General features: G+C 35.3%; 2 protein-coding genes across 3 annotated transcripts; one reads left to right on the top strand and one right to left on the bottom strand.

Moving 5' to 3' along the window:
• Positions 1-1,656: 1,656 nt before the first annotated feature.
• LOC132059346 (uncharacterized) lies at positions 1,657-11,997 on the top strand. 2 transcript variants are annotated; one of them, XM_059451932.1, is made up of 4 exons: positions 1,657-1,995; positions 2,140-2,203; positions 5,315-6,644; positions 10,559-11,997. In XM_059451932.1, the coding sequence occupies exons 1-4, from the start codon at positions 1,834-1,836 to the stop codon at positions 11,685-11,687; spliced, it is 2,685 nt and encodes an 894-aa protein (XP_059307915.1). In that variant the 5' UTR covers positions 1,657-1,833; the 3' UTR covers positions 11,688-11,997. The 2 variants fall into 2 exon arrangements, with proteins under 2 accessions (XP_059307915.1, XP_059307914.1); XM_059451931.1 differs by having other exon boundaries at positions 1,657-2,203.
• Positions 11,998-19,814: 7,817 nt separating this feature from the next.
• LOC132059345 (probable mediator of RNA polymerase II transcription subunit 26c) lies at positions 19,815-23,107 on the bottom strand. The gene is made up of 9 exons (XM_059451930.1): positions 22,427-23,107; positions 22,249-22,317; positions 21,792-21,874; positions 21,591-21,664; positions 21,412-21,473; positions 21,209-21,242; positions 20,971-21,101; positions 20,250-20,340; positions 19,815-20,096 (listed from the first exon to the last, which is right to left on the bottom strand). Exons 1-9 carry the CDS (start codon positions 22,841-22,843, stop codon positions 19,987-19,989), a joined length of 1,071 nt encoding a protein of 356 aa, XP_059307913.1. The 5' UTR covers positions 22,844-23,107; the 3' UTR covers positions 19,815-19,986.
• Positions 23,108-24,228: the final 1,121 nt, after the last annotated feature.

Below are 24,228 nucleotides of genomic sequence, written 5' to 3'. Positions count from 1 at the left end.
TTACGTTTTAGGTTCTTGAAAGTTACATGAAAGTTGTATATATTTTAAGAAAAATTCATGAACCTATTTTAAATTCTATTTAATGAAAACTTTTATGTTATGTAATTTTTATCCTATAAATAGTGTTTCATTCTTTTGGAAAAGGTAAGCACTTCAAGAAAACAATTTCCTAAAACTTTAGAGAGACATTGATCAAAAGGTGAAATCACCAATTCAAGAATAGAAGAGCAACTTTGAATAATACTTGTTGTGGCTTAGTTGAATCCCAAGATAGAGTTGTTATTTATTCTTCCGTTTCGCTTTTGATAGACTCCAACTATCTTCAAGAAACGTCTTAACGTGCCTCTAAGCCAAGCAAGTTTATTTTAGATTTCTTTTATTATTATCATTCTTGTTTTAACATAAAATTCCAAAACTTACCTCAAATTTCATCTTTAAATCCAACTCCAAATTTTGGGATTGAAACTGTTGATTGATTTATTAGGCTATCTAATTTTCGTACTGCCAACAAACTTCTTATTTATGACTTCATTCATTTACTTTCTTTATCTCTAGGTGTTATGTTCAATTGATGAATGAATTTAACGTATCAAATGACTCTTGAGAAAGAAGAGAAGTGCAAAATTTGGTCCGTGAGTAATTATTTGTGTTGTTTCATGAGGTTGATTAATTTTTATAAAACAATGTAGATTCTTTTCCTATTCTTGCTGTATCCCTAAAGCATTTACAGTTTGTTGTCTCTGTTTCATATTTGACCCGACATTTGTCTATTGGGATTCTAAGCTGTTGAAAACCTGTATCTAAGGAGCGTTAACCCATTTCCCTTTCCTTTTAAGTTGCTAATCTATAACTTGATCTGTTGTCCTCTTTAAGTTGTTAACTGAATAATAAAGTTTTCTCTTGATCTGTTAGCAGCTTCAGCCAAATAAAAGCTCTACCATTTTAATAAAAACAATAAACAAACACAAGCTCCGCCAAGTAACAAAAGCCTTTCATGTGGTTATAAAGTTGAAGTGAATACTTGTCACTGCTAATACTTATCCCAATTAGTAGCAGTGATGATTCAGCGAGTGGGGTTATTACTTATTGCATAATTAAATCCTATAACTGTAAAACATCCGGAGTAGGACATATCGTTGCTACTGACTTTTCCATCCATAGCTCATTTCTCGGGCATGTCACCATTTAAGCTGTTCGTTATATACCTGGGCCAGGGGGAAAGGGAGAAAATAATCAAAATATTGCTGCAGTAATTGGTTAGTTATATTTCCTACCCGGTCGCTATTGTTGGCAGTATGAAAATTAGATAGTCTAATAAATCAATCAACAGTTTCAATCCCAAGATTTGGAGTTGAATTTAAGGATGAAATTTGAGGTGAGTTTTGAAATTTTATCATTTGGGTGTGTTCTTGCTTTTTTCTTTTTTTCTTCATTGAAGAAGATAAAGTTAGAGCTCGATGATGATGAAAGGCGGGTCAACAAAAAAAATGGGTAATTTTTTTTTGAAATTGAATAATTTAAGAGGATTTGGGAATTTTCATTTAAATAGGAGTATAAATTTAAAATTTGAAGACGGTAGGGATATCTTTGTTAACTTTCACTAATGAAGAATTTAATTAATAAAATAAAGTAGAGGTGACCCTTTTCCCTTTCTTATATCAGTGATGTTCACGTGTTGAGATTTTAGAAGGGTTTTAGCTCTTTCTCCTCTGTAAACCGACTTTCAGGGGTAGCTTTCATTTTCTCCCATGGCTGTATCAACCTAAAATGAACATCATCATTACCACAATCTCCTCTGTAAAACCCTAACCCTAAACCCCAAAAATCTCAACCATGAAACCCCTTTTATCAAGACCCGTTTTTACAATATCTCTCTTCACTAACCCAAACCCAAGAACCTTCTTTCAAATAGCCCATTTCAGTACCAATTTTCAAAACCAAGCCCAATCTAGTTACCCGTCTCGTCGCCATGAAGAAGAAAGTCGTAATGTGAAGGTATCAGTGTGGTGGGATTTTGAGAATTGTTCACCACCAGCTGGTGTTAATGTTTTCAAGATTGCACAGAGTATTACTACAGCTATTAGGACTAATGGTATTAAGGGTCCTATACATATTACTGCTTTTGGTGATGTATTGCAGCTTTCTAGGATAAATCAAGAAGCACTTTCTTCTACTGGGATTAATCTTGCTCATATTCCTCATGGTAAAAAGTTGTCATTTTGTTGGTTTTCTTGGTTCTTGGAATGTAAATTTTGAATCTTTTTTTTGGGGGGGGGGGGGGGTTGGGTGTTGTTTTTGTTAGAATGTGCTTTTATTACCCTGTTAATTGATGCATTATTAGTATGCAAATAGGATTTTGGTTTATTTCATCAAGAAGCTCTTTCTTCTACTGGGATTAATCTTGCTCATATTCCACATGGAAAAAAAGTTGTCATTTTGTTGGTTAATTTTGGTTCTTGAAATGTAAATTTTGAATCTTGGGGGTTTTTTGTTTTGAGATTTTTAGTGGAAATTAGTTAAAAAGGGTCTTTACATAAATGAATAGAGGTATATGACCCTCTGTATACATTGGCGATTCTGAAAGAGGCGATATGTTATATTTTGTAGAGGTTCATTTAATGAATTCACCCGAGATTTTTACACTGTATAGCCCCCACCAAAATAATAGCCGGCAAATGTGTATTTTTTCTATATACATAATTATTAATTTTTTTGAAATACATAATTATTAGTAAATTTTTTGTGTATTGGCTAGGGGATGTAATTATTTTTGGCCGAGCAACCAAATGTGTTAAAAGCAGTTCTATTTTTGGTTAAAATGTGCCTTTTTGAGAAGTTTTTTAGCCATGCCCATGATAATGATTACGCCGTTAATTGATGCATTATTAATATGCAAATAGGAAAATGTTGAAGGTTCATATATTCCTATGAAAATAATTTTTAGATAGCACTTTTAACTCAGCAGTTAAGATGTAATATTTAGGGGTCGTTTGGTAGGGTGTACAACAATGGTACCGAATAGGTTGTGTTAGTAATGTTGAGATTAGTTATGCTGGGTGTTTCTTTTTGAATAATGATTACATTGTTAATTAATGTGTTAAAAAATATATGCAGTAGGAAAATGTTGAAGGGTTCATGAAGTCTTTTAAAAATAATTTTTAGATAACAGCAGTTAAGATGTAATATGTAGTACATTGCTTATTTTACATATTGTAGTGCAGCCTCAATATGTAGAAGTAGAACTGACTGAAATTAGAAGTTTGTTATGTAAGGCTAGCATAATTATGCGAGAAATAAGTTTAGTGAAATTAGCCTACCAGAATACTGCCTCTCCGCTGAAGACCATTTGGTAGCGCAAGCCATACCCCCACCAACACACACACACACAAAAAAAAAAAAAAAAAAAAAAAAAAAGGAATGATCATACAAAGTTATGGCATACCCTGGCACTTCTCTTCTTTTCCGAGTGGCCCTAGTACCGTAAGTTACGATGTGTCAATTAAGATTTTGTTGCATGTTAGACTATTAGATAATAAAAAATGACATGTCCTTAGATGCACATACGGGGAAGCAGTTCCTATAGAAATTGTAAAGAGATTCAAAAACCATCATGAAATCCGAAGAAGCTGCTGAAAATTACTGTTGTGATTGAAGAATGTTCAGCTGAAATCCGAAGAAGCTGCTGAAAATTACTGTTGTGATTGAAGAATGTTTAGCATCAATGCGCACAGATTAGTTTCCCAGAACAGTTTCTGGATTTTGTTAGCTCAATGTAACAGATTAGTTTTGATTAGTTTTTTTTTTTTTTATTTATTTTTTATTTGGAGCTAACAGTTTCTTTATGTTAGCATAGTCTTACATTTTTGTTTCAGACACTGGCCCTTATGGACCTTGTTTGGTAGTTAGTTCCCTGTTTACTGGATCTAACTATATCTCTTTTGTAACCCTTGCATCTTCTTCATGCCGTCAATGCAACAACTTACTTCATCAATTTCGATTATTGAATAATTAGTTGCTGCTGCACATTTTCTCCACATCCATTATAGTCTGTTACAGAATCTGATCAGATATAGCTGAGCTGATAATTGAAAATTGGTTTAGACAGTCACATGAAAATATAATTATTTTTTCTCCTTATCAAAAAGTAATTAAACTTTCTTGTGACACTGCCTAATCCTATTCTTTTGATGTTGTAATTTCTTCCTTCGGTACAGCTTCAGAATGCACGCTGTCATTTAAGTTTTCTGATCTTTCATTGAGTGGCTTTCGTACTACCAATTGTGAGTGGTGATTGTTTATCCGACCGAAGCATGATTTTTGAAGACAACAGGGCCTAAACTGAGAAGAATGAAGAAATGCATATCATTTTCATATTTCTAAGATGTATGTCAGTAGTTAGTCTGTGATAATGATGGCTTCACTCGGTTTCAAATTATTTTATTCAATGTCATTGTGTTGTTGAAAGATTTTTGTCCTTGAAGGTTTTTTTTTTTTAAATATCCTGTAGCTTACATTACCAATTTCCAAAAAAAAAAAAAGAGACATATCGTGTAGCTTATTGAAAGGTAAAAGTTTTATCTCTCCTTTTCTTGAATTTTCTTTATAAATGCTCCATAGGCTTTTGTTTACAATTTGTGCATTGTTAGAATAGGGCCAAGAATAAGGCAATAACACATCTCTCAATCTGATATTCCATGTTTCATACATGAGAATCCTCTTTGCCCGTGTTTGGCAGATAGAGGTGAATAGCAGTTTAAACCAGAAAATTGCATCACGGAATTCAACTTTTTTCATTTTGTGTGCACTAAGGAGGAAGAAATTACCTGTTTTGGATTCCCTCCATTCATGGTATATCATTGGGAGCTTAAGTTCCCTACTTAACTCAATTGCAATGGGCAGCCTTAACTGAGTTTCTATGACCAATTAGGTTGTAAACTACATAATCGTACTAGTAATCTTTGCCAAGTTTGACCAATTAAGTTGTAAAATCTTAGATAAGTTTTCTTCAGCTGAGTATGGCCCTTGATTATTAGTTCCATGAAACTGTTTCAGTACAGAAATTGGCATTTAAGAAAAAAAGGGGCCAGAGGATTTTATGTGGCTGATGCAGGTTTTGTGTAATCGTTTTGTTCTTGACATCATTAACCCCTTGTAATTTTAACTACTTTTGTAATTGAATTCTTAAATTCATGTGTTGTCCTCAAAATGTAAACTACAAAAATTCTAAAACGAGACAGTTGTTAGGCTCATTAGTAGCGTGTTATTTTCTGTTGTCACTACTGCTTTACTAATCTTTTTGTTATGTTGATTTCAGGTGGAAAGAACAGTGCTGACAGGTCTCTCCTTGTTGATCTGATGTATTGGGTTTCTCAGAATCCTCCACCAGCACACCTCTTCTTAATTTCAGGTGACAGGGATTTTGCTGGAATATTACATAGGCTGAGGATGAACAACTATAACATTCTGCTCGCCAGTCCAGAAAGTGCCCCTAGTGTTCTTTGCAGTGCAGCTAGTATCATGTGGCAATGGAATGCGTTACTGAAAGGTGAAGACCTTATGGGAAAGCATTTTAACCAGCCCCCAGATGGTCCTTATGGTTCTTGGTATGGTCACTACAGGGCACCTCTTGATGACCCTTTTGCAGTTACAGAACAACCCGCAAATCTTCGCTTTGAGGAAGTGTCCGAAGCTGTTGTAGAACCAAAATGTCGGCCAATTCCGAGGCCAATAGTGAGGCATATCCGCAATGTTTTGAATTCAAACCCCAAAGGAGTTTCTATTACAGAACTTCGCGCAGAATTAGCAAGAAGCAATTTGAGTATAGACAAAGATTTCTACGGATATAAGAAGTTCTCTCGTTTTCTTTTAGCCATGCCAAGTATTTTAAAGCTCCATTCTGGAAGTGATGGGAAATATTTGGTGCGGAGCGTCATCCCTAAAGTTCCTGAACAAAGTGACAATTCAGGCATAAGTGCAGAGCCTGAAACTAATGGAGAGGCAGAATTTGCTAATGTTCCTATATTGAATGGTGAGACAGGAAGTTGTATGGAGGGCAAGTATGAGAAGCCATCATCTGAACAAAAAGTGAAAACATCTCTAAGAAAATTGCAGGGACCCCAGAAAGTACAAGAGGTAGCTACAGATGTTCACCCGCCCCCACCTGAGAATGTGGTTTCTAAAGGAAGTGAGGCTCAATTGCAGACTGCCGAGCAGCATGGTTCTGCACCTGAAACAGGCTTTTTAAAAAAGTTATGGAATAGGTGGTTTAGGAACAAGGAGACTGCTTCTGGGGAAATGATCTCAAATGTGAAGTCAAAAACTGCAGAAAAGGATGTAGAATTGAAGAGTCATTCTGAGCAATCGGAGGGTTCCCCTTCTTTTGCTTCTGGTAATAATTCAGAGGACACAATGGAGAAGCGTAGCCAGGAGTCCAGCCTTTTTAACCAGATTAAGAACTGGTGTAGATCTTGGAGAAGCTCCAAGCTCTCGGATGAAACAGGCTTAGAATCCCACGAAGAATTCAAGAAGACAGAACTTTGTCCTGGGGCAGAGGAATTATTTTCAAAGGAATCCTTTTGGAGAGAATTGGGATCATTCTTAATTACAAGCCATGGTTCAGTGCTTGTCTTGCAATCACGAACTAGGTACACGTTCTAACATTCTTTCTCCCTTCATATTTATGGTCCATCTGGCTTCAATTTGCTTCAAAATTCTGCTCGCTCACCAACCCCCCCCCCCTCTCTCTTTTTCCCACACTTGATAACATTAAAGTTTGATCCATTTGTGTTGGATAAAATGCTTTCTCCTTCTAATTGATGTAATACAACTTTTAATTAAGTTATGATGAACCTCTTGACATAGACATTAGGGGTGTTGTTTCTTTTCTTTTTCTTGAGTAAGGTAACAGCATTTCTCTGCTTTCTTTCCTCTTGTCAGATGTAGTAATATGTTGTTAATCAATATCTTTTATGGTCTCTTTGCATGTACAGTTGCATTTCTCTCCTTTATTTCTCCAATGGAAAATACATAAGTTGGCAACCTAAACTTGTCCGGAAAAGTCAGTTACACGCTTTAACTTTACGAGCGACTCTCTATTCTTGTCCAAAGTGGAATTAATACCCCCTTAAAAGTGCTGTTGGAATGAAATTGATTTCACCTCCTTAAAATGCCTGAGATGTTAGAAACACGCTATGTACAGTAGTCATTTTCTCATTGGATATTACACCTAATTACACTCAATTATTTGTGTTTAGTCTGATCCTGACCCTTCATTATTATTATTATTATTAATTTTTTTTTTTTCTCTTTCTCTTTTTTGTTTTCTTCCTTTGTCCATGCCGGTTCTTCTGTTTCCACGATTACCACAGGAGTACCTCCTTGTCACCTTCAAGAACCTCCTTAGCAGCTTCTTCGTCAGTTTCACTCCTCCAGTCTACCAATACTGACTATTGAAACACAACAACAATATCAACGTTCCCAGTGTGATCCCACAAGTGGGGTCTGGGGAGGCTGGGATGTACGCAGACCTTACCCCTACCTCTTTGTGGGGTAGAGAGGCTGTTTCCGATAGACCCTCAGATCAAGAAATGCATTTTCCAAAACAGGTTTGACAGTACTGACCATTGAACAGACCACAAAATACCATCGTAGTCACCAGCCAACACCCGACTCCACTTCTTCCTCAATGAAACAACATACCCAGCTACTCGCTCATTCCCTCTCTTTCTAACACCCAGATTGAAAATGTTGGCGTAGATGAAGGTTACATCATTAGGATAGATCGGAGTCCTTGGATCCTGGGACGGGGAACGACGTTTGGGGCAGAACCACCGTCGGTAGCTATGTCAAATTTGAAGGTATTAACGTTGGTGGTAGGGGTAGCAGCAGTTGCGGTCATCGTAAATGGCAGGGGTTAAATGGAAGGGGAAGGGCTATTTTGGCCACTGGTAATGAAAGAGGTTGATGGGAAGGGGAAAGGCTCGCAAAGGTTAAGGGGAATGGCAAAGGCTATTGTGGCCATTGATAATGACAGGGGTTAAGGGGAAGGAGAAAGGCTGTTGTGGTCGCTGAAATCAAACAGAGAGATAAGGTGGCTTCCTAGAGGTACTTGAGTTGGTACTTGGTAGAGAAATTAATCCATAGAGTGGGGGAGGGTAGTGGGGTGAAGAAGATGAAAAAAGAAATTTTGATAGAGTTTATGACGAGGAACGCATGTTATTCACGTTTCTACTTGTAACTGGCTTTGGTATAGACAGGCGGGTTTTAGTTTCCACTTTGGAAAAGAATAGTGGGGGTAAGAGGTCAACCGTAAAATTAAAGTGTGTAATTGACTCCTCTGGACAAGTTTAGGGGGCAACTTATTTACTATCCATTTTCTTCTATTGGGATTATTGTAATATGCTGGTAACCAATTTCTTTTGTGGTTTCTCTATACATTATGTAGGTCATAGGATATGTAAAGGATAAAAATATTTAGAAAGCAACGCACTTCCAAAATGCTTGATTTTAAGTCAGTGCAGTTGTCCAGTTTCAATAGTGAATTATGTTACTTTTGAACTTTGAGTGAAAAGCCAAAATATTGGAAAGTTCTTTGGAAGCTGCAGTTCCTCTTCCTCCTATGCTGGACATATAGGTTTCCATGGTAAAGGATATGTTTATTGATGTCATCAGGAAAAGGATATGTTTGTCTTTTTCATTTGTCTAGTGAAAATGCAGAGCTTGTTTTTCCTTTTGTAATGAATGCTCATTTGGTTAATTTGTTTGTTTCAATTTATCTTTCTTTTTCTTTTACCTGGTGAAAATGTGGAAGCTAAAACTCAGTTGTTTGATACTTCCTCTGTTCCAAAATACTTGTCATGTTTCACTTTTCGAGGGTCCAGCTATACGAACTTTGACCCACATTGTAAGATTCTTATATTTTTTCAATATATGGATATGGTAAGAAGAATTGCAACTTATTGTATTTTTCGTATAGTTTTTGAATATTAAATTTGTGATGTTAAAATATTAAATTAATCTAATCCTCCTTATCAAAAAAAATAAATAAATAAATAAATTAATCTAATCCAGTTCAACTCCGAAAATTAGTCAAATTGACTCTCGAGAAGTAAAACATGACAACTAATATGGGACAGAGAGAGTATTTCTTTTCCTTATAACCGCCTGGTCCAGCTTACGTGCACCTCAACTAATTTCACGGTGTCCGTACTACCTTCCAGCAGCAAAGGTATCGAGTAACGTTGTCCATCAAGGCTTTAACAGATGGGAAGAAATCACCTAGTATTTTTGCCTTCGCTTGGAATTGAACTTGAGTCCTCATGTTCATTGACCGCTAGGCTACACCCAGTTGGATATTATTATATAATTTGAGTCGGAAGGTAGTTATGCAAGGGTATTAGTATAGGGATTTCTATACTTATTGTTCAAAACATATATTTATAGAGAGTTCGTTATGCCATAAATTATACGAGTATTACCTTCAAGATTTTGATATGGACCCAAGCAGTGATCAATTTTGGGCTTCGCCAAATTTGTTGCAGTTACCTTATTGGATCTTGGCCCGCAGAATCAATTCATCTCTGTTGGACATGAGGCTAAAGCAAAACAATCCCGCATATTAGGATGTAGAGTCCCACACATAAATCCAACCCGAGCCTGAAAAGGCCAGGCTCGTTATCCCCCTTAGAGGACTGGATAAGAGCAAAAATCACTGCTTTTGAGCAAGATGTAGAAACCTTTTGACCGCTTGAAAAGAATCCCACATTTTACGATGTGTAGCCACACATTAATCCGATCAAATGGCGCTTGAAAACCTTTTGACCGCTTGAAAAGAATCTTTCATATTAGGATGTGATGCACCATACATAAATATAAACCAAGTCTGAAAAATCTGGCTCGTTTACCCCCTTAGAGGACTGGATAAGAGGAGAAATTATATCTTCTGAGCAAGATTTAAAAACCTTTTGACCGTTTGAGGAATCAGGCAAGTAACTCTCTTGGGAGCATGGACCAGGCAAACGTCGATTATACAGACATTTGCTAATACATGTATTCTTATTTAATTCAGCAAAAATGCATTGATTCTTGAGTAAATTATCAGTATTAGTTATGCAGAGTTTTATACTTCATTATGCTGATTTTGCATTAGTAACGTAGAGTTATATGTTGGAAACCCAAAGTTGAATTAGCTATGCAAAATGTTATCCTTATGCAAAAATAGTTTGGCAAATCACCTCTTAAAACTTTTTTTTTCCATGTATTTCATTTGTGATATCGGGTTTTACATATGTCTAGTTCTACAAGTTGTTATACCTAGTATACAGTGCCAAATATTGTACCCAGTACCCACTTCCTTCTGTTTGCATCTGAAGTTGAGTGGTTTTCTTGAATATTTCTAATGTTTTAATTACCACCCTCCCATCCAGAAAGTGGTTTCTTTAGGGGGGATAGGCTTATAGTGTTGCTTTTTATGCTTCAACTCAAACTATATTTCTCTGAATCTGACACATTATATATCTTTCTATAATGGCTTATGAATAACTGCTGTGGTTTTCTTCAGGGCTCAGATGGCGCAGAATCTCCAACGAGAAGGTCCTGCATTTCTGAATTCTCTTAGTGAAGGTGATGCTCTTCGGCTTGTAGACATGCTAACCTCAGATAGGAAATGGGTGGATGAATGTCTTTCCCGTACCTTCCCTTACAAGCTCTATCAGCCAGCTGTCAAAGCTTCAATGAAGAGTAATTCTTCCAGTTCGGATGAGTTGAGTTCTGTGTTTAGGAATACGAGGGATACATCTAATTTGCAAAGCTCACAAGAACTTGATCGCGAGAAAAGACACCAAAATCCCCCTCACACTGGAGTTTCTCGACCTGTCAATCTCAGTCATTCTGGTAAGTCCAGAAATCAGGTGCTTATTGACTGTCAGAAACTGGTGGACGACATTGTAAAGCAATACCCAGAAGGATTCAACATGGGATCTTTCAGGTCTTTATTCCATGAAAGGTATGGATATTTACTGGAAGTAAATAAGATTGGCTACGCGAAGTTAATTCATCTTCTTCAGATAATGCCTGGGATAAGAATAGAGTCTAGTTACATTGTTCCCACTGATCGAGTCCAGAAAAGTCCAGGTCTAAAGACAGATGAGCCGTCTGATCAAGAAAGTGATTTCAGTGGTAATGAAGCCAATTTAGATAGTGAATCATCGAGTTTGCCGGGTAAAGATAATGAGCTTGATTCCCGTTGGGAGGAACTAGGTCCAGTGTCTAATGGAGAAGCCAAAGATGAATCAAGTGAACAAAAACATGGCAACTATGAAGCCCCATTGGATCGTGATTTCTCTGATTCCGATGAGGACACCTCATCTTCCACAAAACTGCACAATGGGAAGAAGTCGAAAGTGAAGGAGGAAGATAGCTCATTGTTACAGATTCTTGATTCATGGTACGGTAGAAAGGAGGGCTCAGAAAATGTTGAAGGGATGGTAGAATTGTCAACCGATGGTTCAAAATTAGATACTTCAGTATCAGTTGACAAAATGGAGAACTCTCCCACTAGGAGGAGGCAGAAGACTTACTCATTTGTGACAGACCAACCTGGGGACACTAAGGATAAGTTGATTGATGGTATATTGGGTAGCTTGAAGAAGTCAGGCGAGAAGTCGACTGAGGCGAGGGTGAAGGTCTGATGGTTGAGAAGAACATTGGTGGAACGGCTTCTTTACATCAATTTATAGGATAGGTGGTTAGCAAATAGCACACATTGTGCAACACAGTGCTAATGTTTTGCTAATGATCTCTGATTAAAATAGGCTAGTATATCAGAGAATTGTAGAGTAGAGAGGTTTCTGTTCTTTTCTACTCCTATCTTTAATTAGGTGTTACAATGGTGATACCACTAGTAGATTCACATATTCATAGTGGTGGATTCTTATGAAACCAACACCTTGAACGAGTCGTATGATTGGAGGGATTGAAAAATATAAACCCAGAATAAAATCTCGCATGAAATAGAACTTAATTGGTTAGAGAGATTAGAAAAAAATAATTGCTGCACAACTTAAGCAACGTTTGGTTGACCGTAAAAGGGAAAAATAAAATAAAAATGGCTGCATAATTTGATGCAGCGTTTACTTGGTTTTGGATAATATTTGCACTAAATTATGCAATATTTACTTGGTTTTGGATAATATTTACACTAAATTATGTAATATTTAAGTATTATTTTATGCAGGATAGAAGTGAAATAAGATTTATGTAGTGGCAATAGGGAGATAAAAGTATCTAGAACAAAACTTCATTATTATGTAATCCTGTTGAGTTCATGAAGCTAATAATACATTTTCAACGATGCTCATTTCTCTTACAAACTAGGTTGTGTTGTCGAAATAAGACAGGAAGCATATCCACAAGACGTTCATGGCGAGATGATCTTATTAACAAAGTCCGAAAAAGTAGTAACATTTTTCTTTTTGGGCAAGAGGACCAAATTAGTAAGTGACACATATAGTGTCCACCAAAAAAAAAGCCCTGACAAGACATGTTAGATAATTTCCCTGAAAGAACATACCAGAAAAACATACCAGAAAAACGGCAAGGTCCGCCTGCGCCGTCTCCATTTAAGCCGAATACGGCTACCTTAACATCCTCCAACGTCGGCAAATTCTCCAAAGAATTATTCTGCCATTTTTTGTACGTACATTTAAGAGGTTATCTAAATTGCTATCTTGAGAAAAATGTTGCTACAGAAGCCAAACAGCCTCATTTGCCATCATTTCCTTGGTATTAATCCAGATTTGTATCCTATTCACTTGCAATTTTTTTTCTTCGACCATTCACATGAGCATGGAAAAATCCGGTATTTCTTCTTTCCCCTTCTCTAAACCATTAGATACCAGATTTTTGCCTCCAGAATTCTTCTTTGAGATGTAAAGTTTTCTTTAAGCTCCGCTTCAGCCTTCTTTAGTAGCTGCCTATATATTTTCTTATGTTTACGCTTTAACACTTCCACATTATAAGAATTCTAAATACTATTAATGTTATATTTTACATCAATTTCTTAACAATTTGTGATTAAACACCTTAACTTAAATTAGTTAATAAGTTAAAATTGCTATTTAGGGGCATAGTAGTAATATAAAATAATTAAATACGCATTTCTAATGTAGTAACGGTAACGAGAAGCAATCTTTGTTAGTCATTCTATTGTATGTACTGTTAAAATTCTCAGATCGATGGGAAAAAATCCATCAATATTTATTTCTGCTATAAATACCATGAGAAAAGCTAAAACAAACATAAAACAAGTTCTATCATACCCTTTTAATTAACTATTACTTAATAAAGATAATGGTAAAAAACACACCTGAACTATCACTGTTTCGCGAGTTTCACACCTCAACGATCAAGTGTTCCCTTTACTACCTAATTATCATCATTTGTGTATTAAAACACACCTAGTAGGTTGGGGTGTGAAACTCGCGAAGTTCAGGTGTGCTTTTGACCATTAACTCAACTTAATAACGGTTTCTACCATTTGTGTTTGTGCTCCGCCAATATCACCACCGCCAACTGGATTCACATGAACCTGTAGCTAAGCTTCTGGTTCCGTCCTTGCAAGGACAAATGTGCTCAATTTAGTTGGAATTGGTCAAGCCTTTTCGACTAGTCAGACTCATGCAACACCCGGATCGTTGAGTTAATACTTCATGTTTTTTATTACTCAAAATGTCTGTGCAAGTTTATTATTCTATATTTTCAATATACTTCTATGAATGCAATGATCTCTCCCTTTCGTGATTCAGCTCTATATATTGTCCTGAACAAAATTTTCAACTATTCTGTTCATAGAAATTGCTATTGAGTACAAAGTAGTTAATCAAGGTATGAATAAGGAGACTTCGTCTCTTGGAGTAATATAAATTTCATGAGACAAGAGTATGAATTATTCCAGAAGCTCGCGAATGTATTAGATAAATGGATACTTCAGAAACAAAACCTGTATATATATATAATTCTTAATTGAGAAAAGTATAAAGAGAAGAAGTCAAGTTAGTTGCATATATTTTTTCAACTGGGAAGAGGTTTTCAGCATAACTATAAATGCCATTGATCAAACTCTTTTCTGGAAGCCCTCTGATTTCAAAATCTCTCCATCTCTTTTTCGTGACATCATAAGAGAAACAGATGAATTGACGTGACTCGGTCTTCTTGGTGAATAACATCTCCCCATCACAAGAGTAGCAAAATTTTGGCAGTTCAAATTCTGGACTTTTCCATTGTGGTGGAATTTCAATGATATGCTTCTCCCATTCTTCTTTTCCTAAAATCCACAGATCCATATTCTTTCCATTGAGTACTGCTAATTTGCCATTCACTTTTGTTATATTATAAAAAAGTTGAAATCCCATAGCTGAGGAATTCCACGATGTGGTAACTCTGAAATTTTCATTTTTAACATCAAAGGCTACTATGGATGTCCTCTCATATGCATTACTCAACATATAGATAACTCCACTAATGTAAACTGAATTTTTAGGTGTAACACTAAGGTCAGAAATACCTTTAATCTCTCAGGTTAGCAGATTGCACCTAACGTGCGCCGAAAGAGAAACATCTTACTACTGATTTTTTTTATATCCGAATATTTTTGGACTTATATTTTGAAATTTTCAGATTCTGGATTGGATTTCGAATTTAATTTTTTTAAAATTTTGGATCGGATTTTGGATTTGGAACTTTGGATTTTTGGATATCCGAAAATCAAATTTCTTATATCTTATGTCTAGCCTACCTAGCACTTTACCTATAATCTGAAATGTGCTAAACCTGATCCAATCCGATCGATGAACAGGCCTAATTTTTGTAGGACATATAGAAGAGTTTGTCAAAATCTTATTATTAGATTGTTTCTATTTATTGTCAAGTTTTAACTATATTTTGCTCAAAGACCATATAAAGAGACCTTCCCGATCGATAATGAGCTGATGTGGGACTCAACATCAAGTAAACAATGATTGGGACAAACTATCTCTGATACTAGGTTAAAGTTTGTGACCATCTCATCTAAAAGCTTAAGCCATTGGAGAAAGCACACTTTTATTTATCGAATTACATTTTCAATAGATAACATTTGCTTCTTCATCCAATACCTTGATGACTGATTAATGAAAATAAATTGTCCTTTTTAAAATAATCTATGAACAAGTCATCTTGGTTTCAGTCCGTCTTTTGAAGAGAAAAATCACTATTCCCTTCATACATTCAGCCGAGGTAGTAACACATAAGGTCATCCAACTATGGGTAATGATCTCTCGAAATTATGTTTTTTTTTTTGTTTTGTAACAACAAGGTTACCCAATTTTTCCTATATCACATCAAAAGTCACTCGATTAATATTTGCGCAACAAACTATGACATGATATTTAATTTAGTTCACATGGACTTCATATGACATGGAATTTAATTTGGTCCACGTGAACTTTTTTTTATAGTCCACATGGCAATAAAACCCGACCTAAACCCATTACCCAAATTAACCCTTATTAACCCTATTCAGTTAGACAAAATACGAGGGACCAAAAAACCAGAACTTGAAAACTATTGGTGTATTGAAGTCAAAAGCTATGAAACCTCAAAGAAAGGGGTTCATCTCTTCCCCATGGGTATTATTAATGAGAAAATGTACCACTATGTCGACGGTGTTGCAACATTAGAGAAAATGAGGGTGCTCCTATTCTGATTAATTATTAGTGCTGCCAATATATGATAGGAGTACGATTTATGGGTTAGAAGAAATAGCCAGACTTTAGGAACTACACTTCCTTAATGTCGTTAAAAAAATCCTTATGGACTTCACCTGAGAAAGAAGAAAAAAAAGACGACACGATTTCAATATGATGGGCCAATTTTATTTTATTTTTCCAGACAGAGTGGAACTCAATTTTAACTAAGAGAGAAAAGGGTTAATTTGGGTTATGAGATTGGATGGGGTCGGGTCTTATTTCCGTGTAGACTAAGGAAAAATAGTCCATGTGGACTAAATTAGTGTCATGTCATATTTTGTTGGTCAAATATTAATTTGATAACTTTTGAAGTGGTATAGGAAAAATTGGGTTACCTTATTGTTAAAAAAAAAAAAAAAAAAAAAAAAAAAAAAAGAGGACTTTGGAAGATTATTATTACCTTGTTGTTTCCTCGATTTTTGACTATGAAGTACGGCCACAGCACATGTACACACTTGATAAAATGAGTGAAATACTGATATAAAGTAAACGCAGACATAGATATGCATTTTTTATAGTCTTAAAACTGAACTATGCTACACAAATTACACATACTTGTGTTTACGGAGGAAATAAGATCTTTTGGTCTCTTACAATTTGAATAGAAGAATGACTTTTCAGATCTCTTATGTGTAAAAAGTCATAAATAAAAAAAAAAATTGTAAAGAGCCAAATAACCATTTCTCTCTGCTGTGTGGTATGTCTGAGGAAGTTGTAGAAGATAAAAGGCAGCTGCTATATCATTACAAATCTACTACATATCAACCTATTAGTAGATAAACTTTACGATTTCTTCAAAACTTGAATGACAATCATACTCCCTCTGTCCCAATTTATGTGTTTTTTTTTTTTTTTAAGTCTTTCTAAAAAAGAATGATACATTTCTATTTAGAAATAATTTAACTTAAAACACTTTCCCTTTTACCCTTAATGAAATAATTTACAACCACGCAAATATCAATGGCTTGTTCTAGACCACAAGTTTCAAAAGTCTTGCTTTCTTTCTTAAACTTGGTGCCTAATCAAACTATATTACATAAATTGGGATATAAGGAATACTGAGTACCAAAATATACCGAATATTGAAACTTTTGATTTCGCTTTCGATTCGATAATTCATCATGTACCAAATTATGTACATCCCTGCTTGATTGATTAAATATAGTTGATAAACATAAAACTTTTTTAAAAAATTAGTTTTAAGTGTCAAAATTCATTCTATAAAAAAGTTGACATAATTTGGTGTGTTTGACAAAATAGGCATCACTGCTCTATTGGGCTTTCGCCCTTTGTGGAAAAATTCACTATTATATTGCTGCCTCCTATAGGAATCTGGGTCTTATTTCAATCTTACATAAGTTATTATCCTACACTAGGAAGAACAAGTAGAAAGAGGAATGAATATAGTGCTAATTTGATTTTTCACTACTGTAATATGCTAGAGGTATTTCAGAGGTTATAGAAAATGTTAAAGAAATAATTAGTATAAAATTTAATCAATTCAAAAGGTGCAAAATATTTCTATGGTCAAATCAGCTTATAAGCTCATCCAAACACCTTTAGGCCATATAAGATTAGCCGCATAATCGGGAACCTTCCTTCAGTGGTTGTTTCCTAAGCTAACAAATACCTTTTTTTTTGCGCGGATTGTCCTTCATTTGCGGTGGTCTTTAATTTTTGCCCTTCAAATTGGTGGTCTTTAAGTTTTGGCCCTCAAATTAGTGGTTTTTAATTTTTGCCCTCTGCCTTGGCAAAAGCAGAATTTGGGCCTTAAGGCAGAATTCTGGCTTGCGAAATTCTGCCTTAAGGCGGAATTTGCAAAGGCAGAGGGCAAAAATTAAAGACCACCAATTTGAGGGACAAAAATTAAAGACCGCCCCAGCGAAGGACAATCATGCAAATTGCCCAACAAATATTAGTCCTTAAGGAATAAGAAAAAAATTCTGCAACAGAAATATGATGAAAGAACTAATTCTTCAACATCAACTTCAATTATTGAAGCTGATGAAGAGAGTAGGAATGAAAGGCTTGAGGAGTGATAGTATCACTGCCTCAAAAAGATTGACTCTCCAACTTGGTTCTCCAGAACAACTTGTTATTTCACCAGTGGTACCCAAAACAAGTTTTATCTTATCTATTTCATCTATCTTAGCCAAACTAGTTATTTCAACTCTAGTACCCCAATAATTTAAAATATTATTACTCCAATATTACAAACTATATAACACTGGTTGACTGACCATTTCCTAACTCTCTGCCGTGTGTTAGACAGCTACACTACATATCTTGCAATAGCAGTGCCTATATATGTGCTTAGCTGCTTGATCCAGAAGGTAAGTTCTATACAAGTGCATAAGCCCGTTTTCCAGCCCATTCTTCATGAAATCAGATACAAAGTAAACAAGGAAGGAGGGCCCAGATCTGCTGGACAATTGAACCCCAATAAACGAGAGGAACAACTTTTGGGCTTCTGTATGGGGTCCGTAGACCTCTAGCTTGCTTTTTTATGGCTGAAACATCGTCTACAATTTGAATTAAAAAAAAATATATATAAAAATTATGTAATTTTAAAATCTTTTATATAAAAATAAAGATCTTTTATAAAATATAAAATAAAAATTATGTCTCAATTCATGTGATACACTTTTCTTTTTAGCCTGTCCGAAAAAAAAATACATTCTCTTATTTGGTAATAATTTAATTTTAAACTTTACTTTTTACGCTTAACGAGATGATCTATAACCACACAAATATCTTAGCCTTATTTTAGACTACAAGATTCAAAAGTCTTCCTTTATTTCTTAAACTCCTGAGTCAAATCATATCACATAAATTGAGACGGAGGGAGTATATTGCTAGAAACAATTTCATAAAAAACTACAAAATCAATTGACCCGTTAGTGCATTTTACTACGTTATGGAAAAGCTTGGAGGTAACAAGGATTTGATGCTCCCACCGTAACGCTGGTTCAACATTGTAGGTGTTAATCAAGTCAAAATTGTATTTAGGCCTTAAGGGATACAAGCCTACAACAACAGATTTTTTTCTTTCCAAATGTCTTTGACGAATATCAATACTGCCTCCAATCTAATTTCCTATTTGATGATGATTAATTTGACCGATTTTATGAGCAAAATTAGGAATAAACTAGTCAATTTTTATTTTTTTATTTTTTTATTTTTAAAAAAAAAAAAGAAACGAAGGCAGAATTTGAAACTAGCAAACTAGTATAAGTTGCAACCTTTTTTTTTTTTTTTAAAAAAAGGGCGACTCTTGTATTTAGCTTGCGAGTAAAAATCCTGTTTTCCTTTATAAACTCCTCTTATCAAACCATGCTAGGCAAATTGAGACTAATAAAATATTTTGTTTTATGTGAAAAAACTGAAAAACGACATCTACAATCAATTTGATGAAAGTTGCTAAAGAAGTAGTACTTCCTATGTCTAAATTAACTTGGCATCTTTCAAATTTCAATAGTTTAAAACTTTGTAAACTAAAATTTACATATTTGAAAATTCATAAAAAGGATAATTCAAAATGATTTTAAGTATATAAAAAGATCACGGTCAAAGAAAAAGTTCAAGTTCAAATCTTGAAATTCAAAAGCTGTCACTTACTCGGGACGGTAGAGTTCTTATTATTAACCCTTGTATTTGAAAAGTGAGGAATGAAGGAAATTCAGGAGAGCAGGCGGGTGGCCTCTCCTTGTGCTAAAAATAGCTATTATATCTCGGTTCTTTATGTTATTTTTCACATTTCCTTCCCAATTAAAGGGTGAGTATGCTAGAGAATATTATCTGCACTTCCCCAAAAATGGAAAATTGGAATCAAGAAAAAAGAATAATGTCCACTTTCCATTCTCCGCAATTTTCTTTGGTGCAGAAGCCCCAGACAACTCGGAAATTTCAAAACCACTCGAGGAAATTTTTAAAATGCCAAGTCGAGTACGGAGTATATCTTTTTTGGGGGAAGTGCAAATAACGACCAACAAAACTTTAGATTATTTACCAAAAGTAGAAGGGAAGTACTACTAAATAGAAAAGCTTATGGTTTTTGATTGGACAGAAAACGTAGTAACAGGGATGAACCAGTTGGGTAAAATCCCGTTATCACAAAGCTGCAGAGTGTTTTAAGACCAGATCAGATGCGTGCAAATAATAGAGCAAGTACTATTGTACACACACAAACAGGCTTGTGACAAAATCAACGATGATGCCTGCCTTGAAAGCCGCCTTTATTCTTGGCAAAGAAGCCGTTCTTTGGTTTTGGAATCTCATGAATATCCATCACCTGTATTGTCCTTTGCTTTTTAGCTTCACAAAGCAAAAACAATACACCAACAAACAAACCATAGTCAATAATCCAAAAAGAGCAACTAACTGTAAACAGAATACTACTAGTACTACTACTTTTGCTATTGCTATTATTAATAATACGGCAATATATTCCAAAATCCAAAACCACACCATTTTGTGCTTCTTGGTAATTCTCCTGAAGCCGCCTTCTTGCTGAATTCAACCTTTCAAGATCTATGGCTGATTCCTTTGGAGGAGGTCTCTGCAAATACCCAGTAAAACATAAATTATATTCAATTTCCAAACTAAAAACTTCCAAACTAAAACTCCCAGCCCATCAGACAGCCTGCGGTACTGAAACTCTACTAATTTACAGCAAGAATATATGGTTTGTTATGCTGGTCTCAGCAGCAATAACCAATTTGGCTGCATTGCATTTATCTATTAGGCAAGTCGGAAAAGCTCATAGTTAGCCCCCTCCAGACACAACTAATTCACAGAGACCAAGTTAGTAATATTCCGATCACACAAGTGGATCATGATCATCAAGCAATAGATGCTGCAGCAATTAAAACTTAAAACACCATATCTGATATGGAAAAAGATGCATGTGAACATGAATGATGCAACAGTAGTCAACTATAGACCAAGTAGACCTGCTACCATTATTATTTATTGAGTAGTTGAGCTAAACTACACCAACTTAACTTTAGTCAATTACTGAAAGAGGTTCAAGGTTAGAGAAGCGTGCGCTATATTCTAACATAGGAGCGGGGCAACCCATTCATCTCATTATTAATCAACATACTTTAACTAGCAGCAATTTAGCAAAATCTAGCAAGAGAAAACGTCGTATTAAACCATGTAAGTATAAAAGAGTTGAGCATAATACACTTGGAGCAGGAGCAGAAATAGGTTTAGGTGCAGACTGCAGTGGTCTAGCAGGGGTTACGTTCCGCTGGGGAACTGGTTTAGGCTTGTACTCCGATTCTGAATTATTCCTGTCCGAGCTCGAACTCCCATCTAAAAGGAAAACAATTGGTCAAAGTCGATCAAACGCATACCAAATTAGTTTTACGCGAAAGGATCAAATTGACTAGTTAGGAATCAGATTCCAGTCTGATACTCACTTCGAGGATTCGGTGAGTATGCGAAGTCAGGAACCTGTAAAATTCAAAAAGAAGAAAAAAAAAAAAAGTAAATACAGAATGTCAAACTCAGAATCCGCAACAAAATGCTCCTCCGACCATATACTCTTTCTTTCAATTTGCCATCCCCTTTCCTCGTACAACCCGAAAAACATACTACACATTAGTAAATTCCTTAAATTTACCTGAGAATGACCATTCTGTTGATTCTTCGGTACACTCTGTTGGGGCGAATCTCCATCAGCAGCTGCCCCGATTACCATAACAAACTAACTCATCAGTACCTTCATCATCTATCTAGTGTGTTTTGTTGAGACAAAAAACACAAAGGAGAGACTAAATTGGTTTGTGTTGATGATATTACCAATAAGATTTGAAGACCCATGTTGCTCAGGCTGGTTTAACTTAACCCAATCATCAACAGTTTCTTTCCATTTTCTGCCACAAAAAAAAAACACACGAACTTCTTACTAAAAAAAGGGGATCACATAATCTTGCAGCTGTAACTACTCTTCAACTGCTTCATTCCAAGAAAACCATAACAAAAATCATGAAAAATTCACACCTCACAAGCATCTTCACCAATCTCCTAACTTCATTAGATGGATGCTTCCTCAGTCGATTCACATGCCTTCCGATATCAGTTTCCTAACAAAAATTTCAATCCAAACAATATCTTAATTGAAAAAACAACAATAAATAAATGCAAAACAAAACAAAAAGAGATAATGGTAAAAAACACACCTAAACTATCACTTTTTCGTGAGTTTACCTACCTGAAATACCAGGCGTGCGAGTTACCTACCTGAACTATCACCAACTATTTATCAAAACATAAGTTATTCACTTTTCCTGCCTATGGTAATAGTTCAGGTAGGATAAGGGAATAACTAATAGCTGGCGATAATTCAGGTAAGAAACTCGCACACCTGATAGTTCAGATAGGAACTCTAGAAAAAGTAACAGTTCGGTGCGTTTTTGACCATTATTTCAATCAAAACAAATAGTAGCAAAGTACTCACCTTGAGAGCTTGGAATGTAATATCCATATCAGCTAGATTTTGAAGCAAGTCAACCACATCCTCATCCGACTGAATCAATAGATAATATTTTTCGTAAGTTAAATCAACTAAAATCACCATCAGCTCATCAATTCAAACATAAGCTCTTTGAAAAAAGAAAGTTAAAATATACACTTACTAGTTGTGGATCTTCAAGTTGTTCTTTGATAGTAAGAATTTGAGTTTGTTCATCATCAAACAATCCACCATATGGATCTACATCTTCTTCCTCTTCTTCTACTTCAACATCAATATTCTTATTATCATCATTACTATGATTTGACTCTGGTGTTAATAAAGGACTCTTACTATTATTATTATTATTATTATTCATCACCATATCTCTCTCCCCGTTATTATGCTGCTGACCATTAACGACGTCGTCGTCGACGCTCTGGTGGCGCCGCGTGGAATACAACTTCTCAACGATTCCGTCACGGCGATGTTTCAATTCATCGTTAAAGTCAACGGCAGCAACGGAAATCGCAGCGTCAATCATCGTCCATATAGATACTTTTGATTCCGATAAAATCAATCGAAATTCATCCAAATCCATTGAGGAAAAATTATCAATTATGAAGAAAAAGAATATGTATTTGGAATTACAACATCAGCAGATCTATGGATGACGATGAAGAAGGAGGATAGGAGTGAAACGACGACGTAGTTAGAAGCATTTTTTTTTTGTTTGTTTTGTTAGATCTGATTATTATGAGATGAGATTTTTAGATGATGAATGATGTTACGAGTCATCTTTCAGAAAACAGATAGACAATAGCAAATAAGGGGAGAAGAATTTGGAGGATATTTTTGGAATAATGTTTTTTTATTCCTCTCTCTTTGGCTTATGTTTTAGGTTTTGTTTATTTGCTAATTTATTTTTTAGATTAATTAACAACAATGAACCAACATATCCAGTGTAATCTTGTATGTGGGGTCTGGAGAAAGTATCATGTATGCGGCGTGGCATTCAAAAAAAAAATTTGAGAAACATAAAAAAAAATTAAATAAATAAAAATCATAATGGATATATTTGTAAAATAATATTCTAGTTTTTATAAATAGGTTTTATGGTAAGAATTTATGAATTTTCATAAGGTATTTAATTATTGAGGATAATATATGTTATGTTCATTTATGCAGACCTTACTCAGTAAGACCGTATGGTAGTAGAGAGGGGGCAATTCGCAGAATTGCCCTTCTTTTGGGGTGGTCTTTAAATTTTGCCCTTCATATTTGAAATCTTTAAATTTTGCCCTTCGCTAAATCCTATAGGTTTCAGGTTCGAACCCCCACAGTTAAAATTTTAAAAAAAAAATTCGCAAGGCAAAGTTTAAATTTCGCTATGCCCCATTCCAAGATACAAATAGGAATGAATAAGAAAGTTATGGGACCGATACTTATGCCTTATGGGCGACTTGACATAAGTATGCTTGCCGCATAACTTTGATAATTCCTTCATAAGTTTATGCGGATTCAAGCATAAAAAGTTTGCCCATTAAGTGATGCCCTACCTCGCATAAACTTGTTAAGATTTACCAAACTTACGCCGATGGGGGCATACTTATGCCTTATGGGCAAACTTTCCTTGAAGATATATATGTATTTTTTCAAGCATATATACCAAAGTTACATGGAAAAGTATTATGCTACAACCAAACGTCCATCCCGATACAAATTCACACTTTGGCAATACAAGGTAGATTAGCAAATCGTGATAGACTTCGTAAATATTTTCCCATCTTCTCAAGGCGTACCCAAGAAATATTTTCCCATCTTTATTTTGAATGCTCCATCACAAAAGGATTGTGGTACAGCAGTTGTTGGTATGGGTAGAGACACTAGAAGAATAGGGTCGGGCAAGATGAAATCACATGGATCTCACACATTGCTGACACAACCGGTGCCACCGCTCCATTACTTCGCGCATTTTTGGTATGC

The sequence above is a fragment of the Lycium ferocissimum genome, chromosome 6 (assembly GCF_029784015.1).
Source record: "Lycium ferocissimum isolate CSIRO_LF1 chromosome 6, AGI_CSIRO_Lferr_CH_V1, whole genome shotgun sequence".
NCBI lineage: Eukaryota > Viridiplantae > Streptophyta > Magnoliopsida > Solanales > Solanaceae > Lycium > Lycium ferocissimum.
This window is presented reverse-complemented; position numbering and strand designations above follow the sequence as displayed.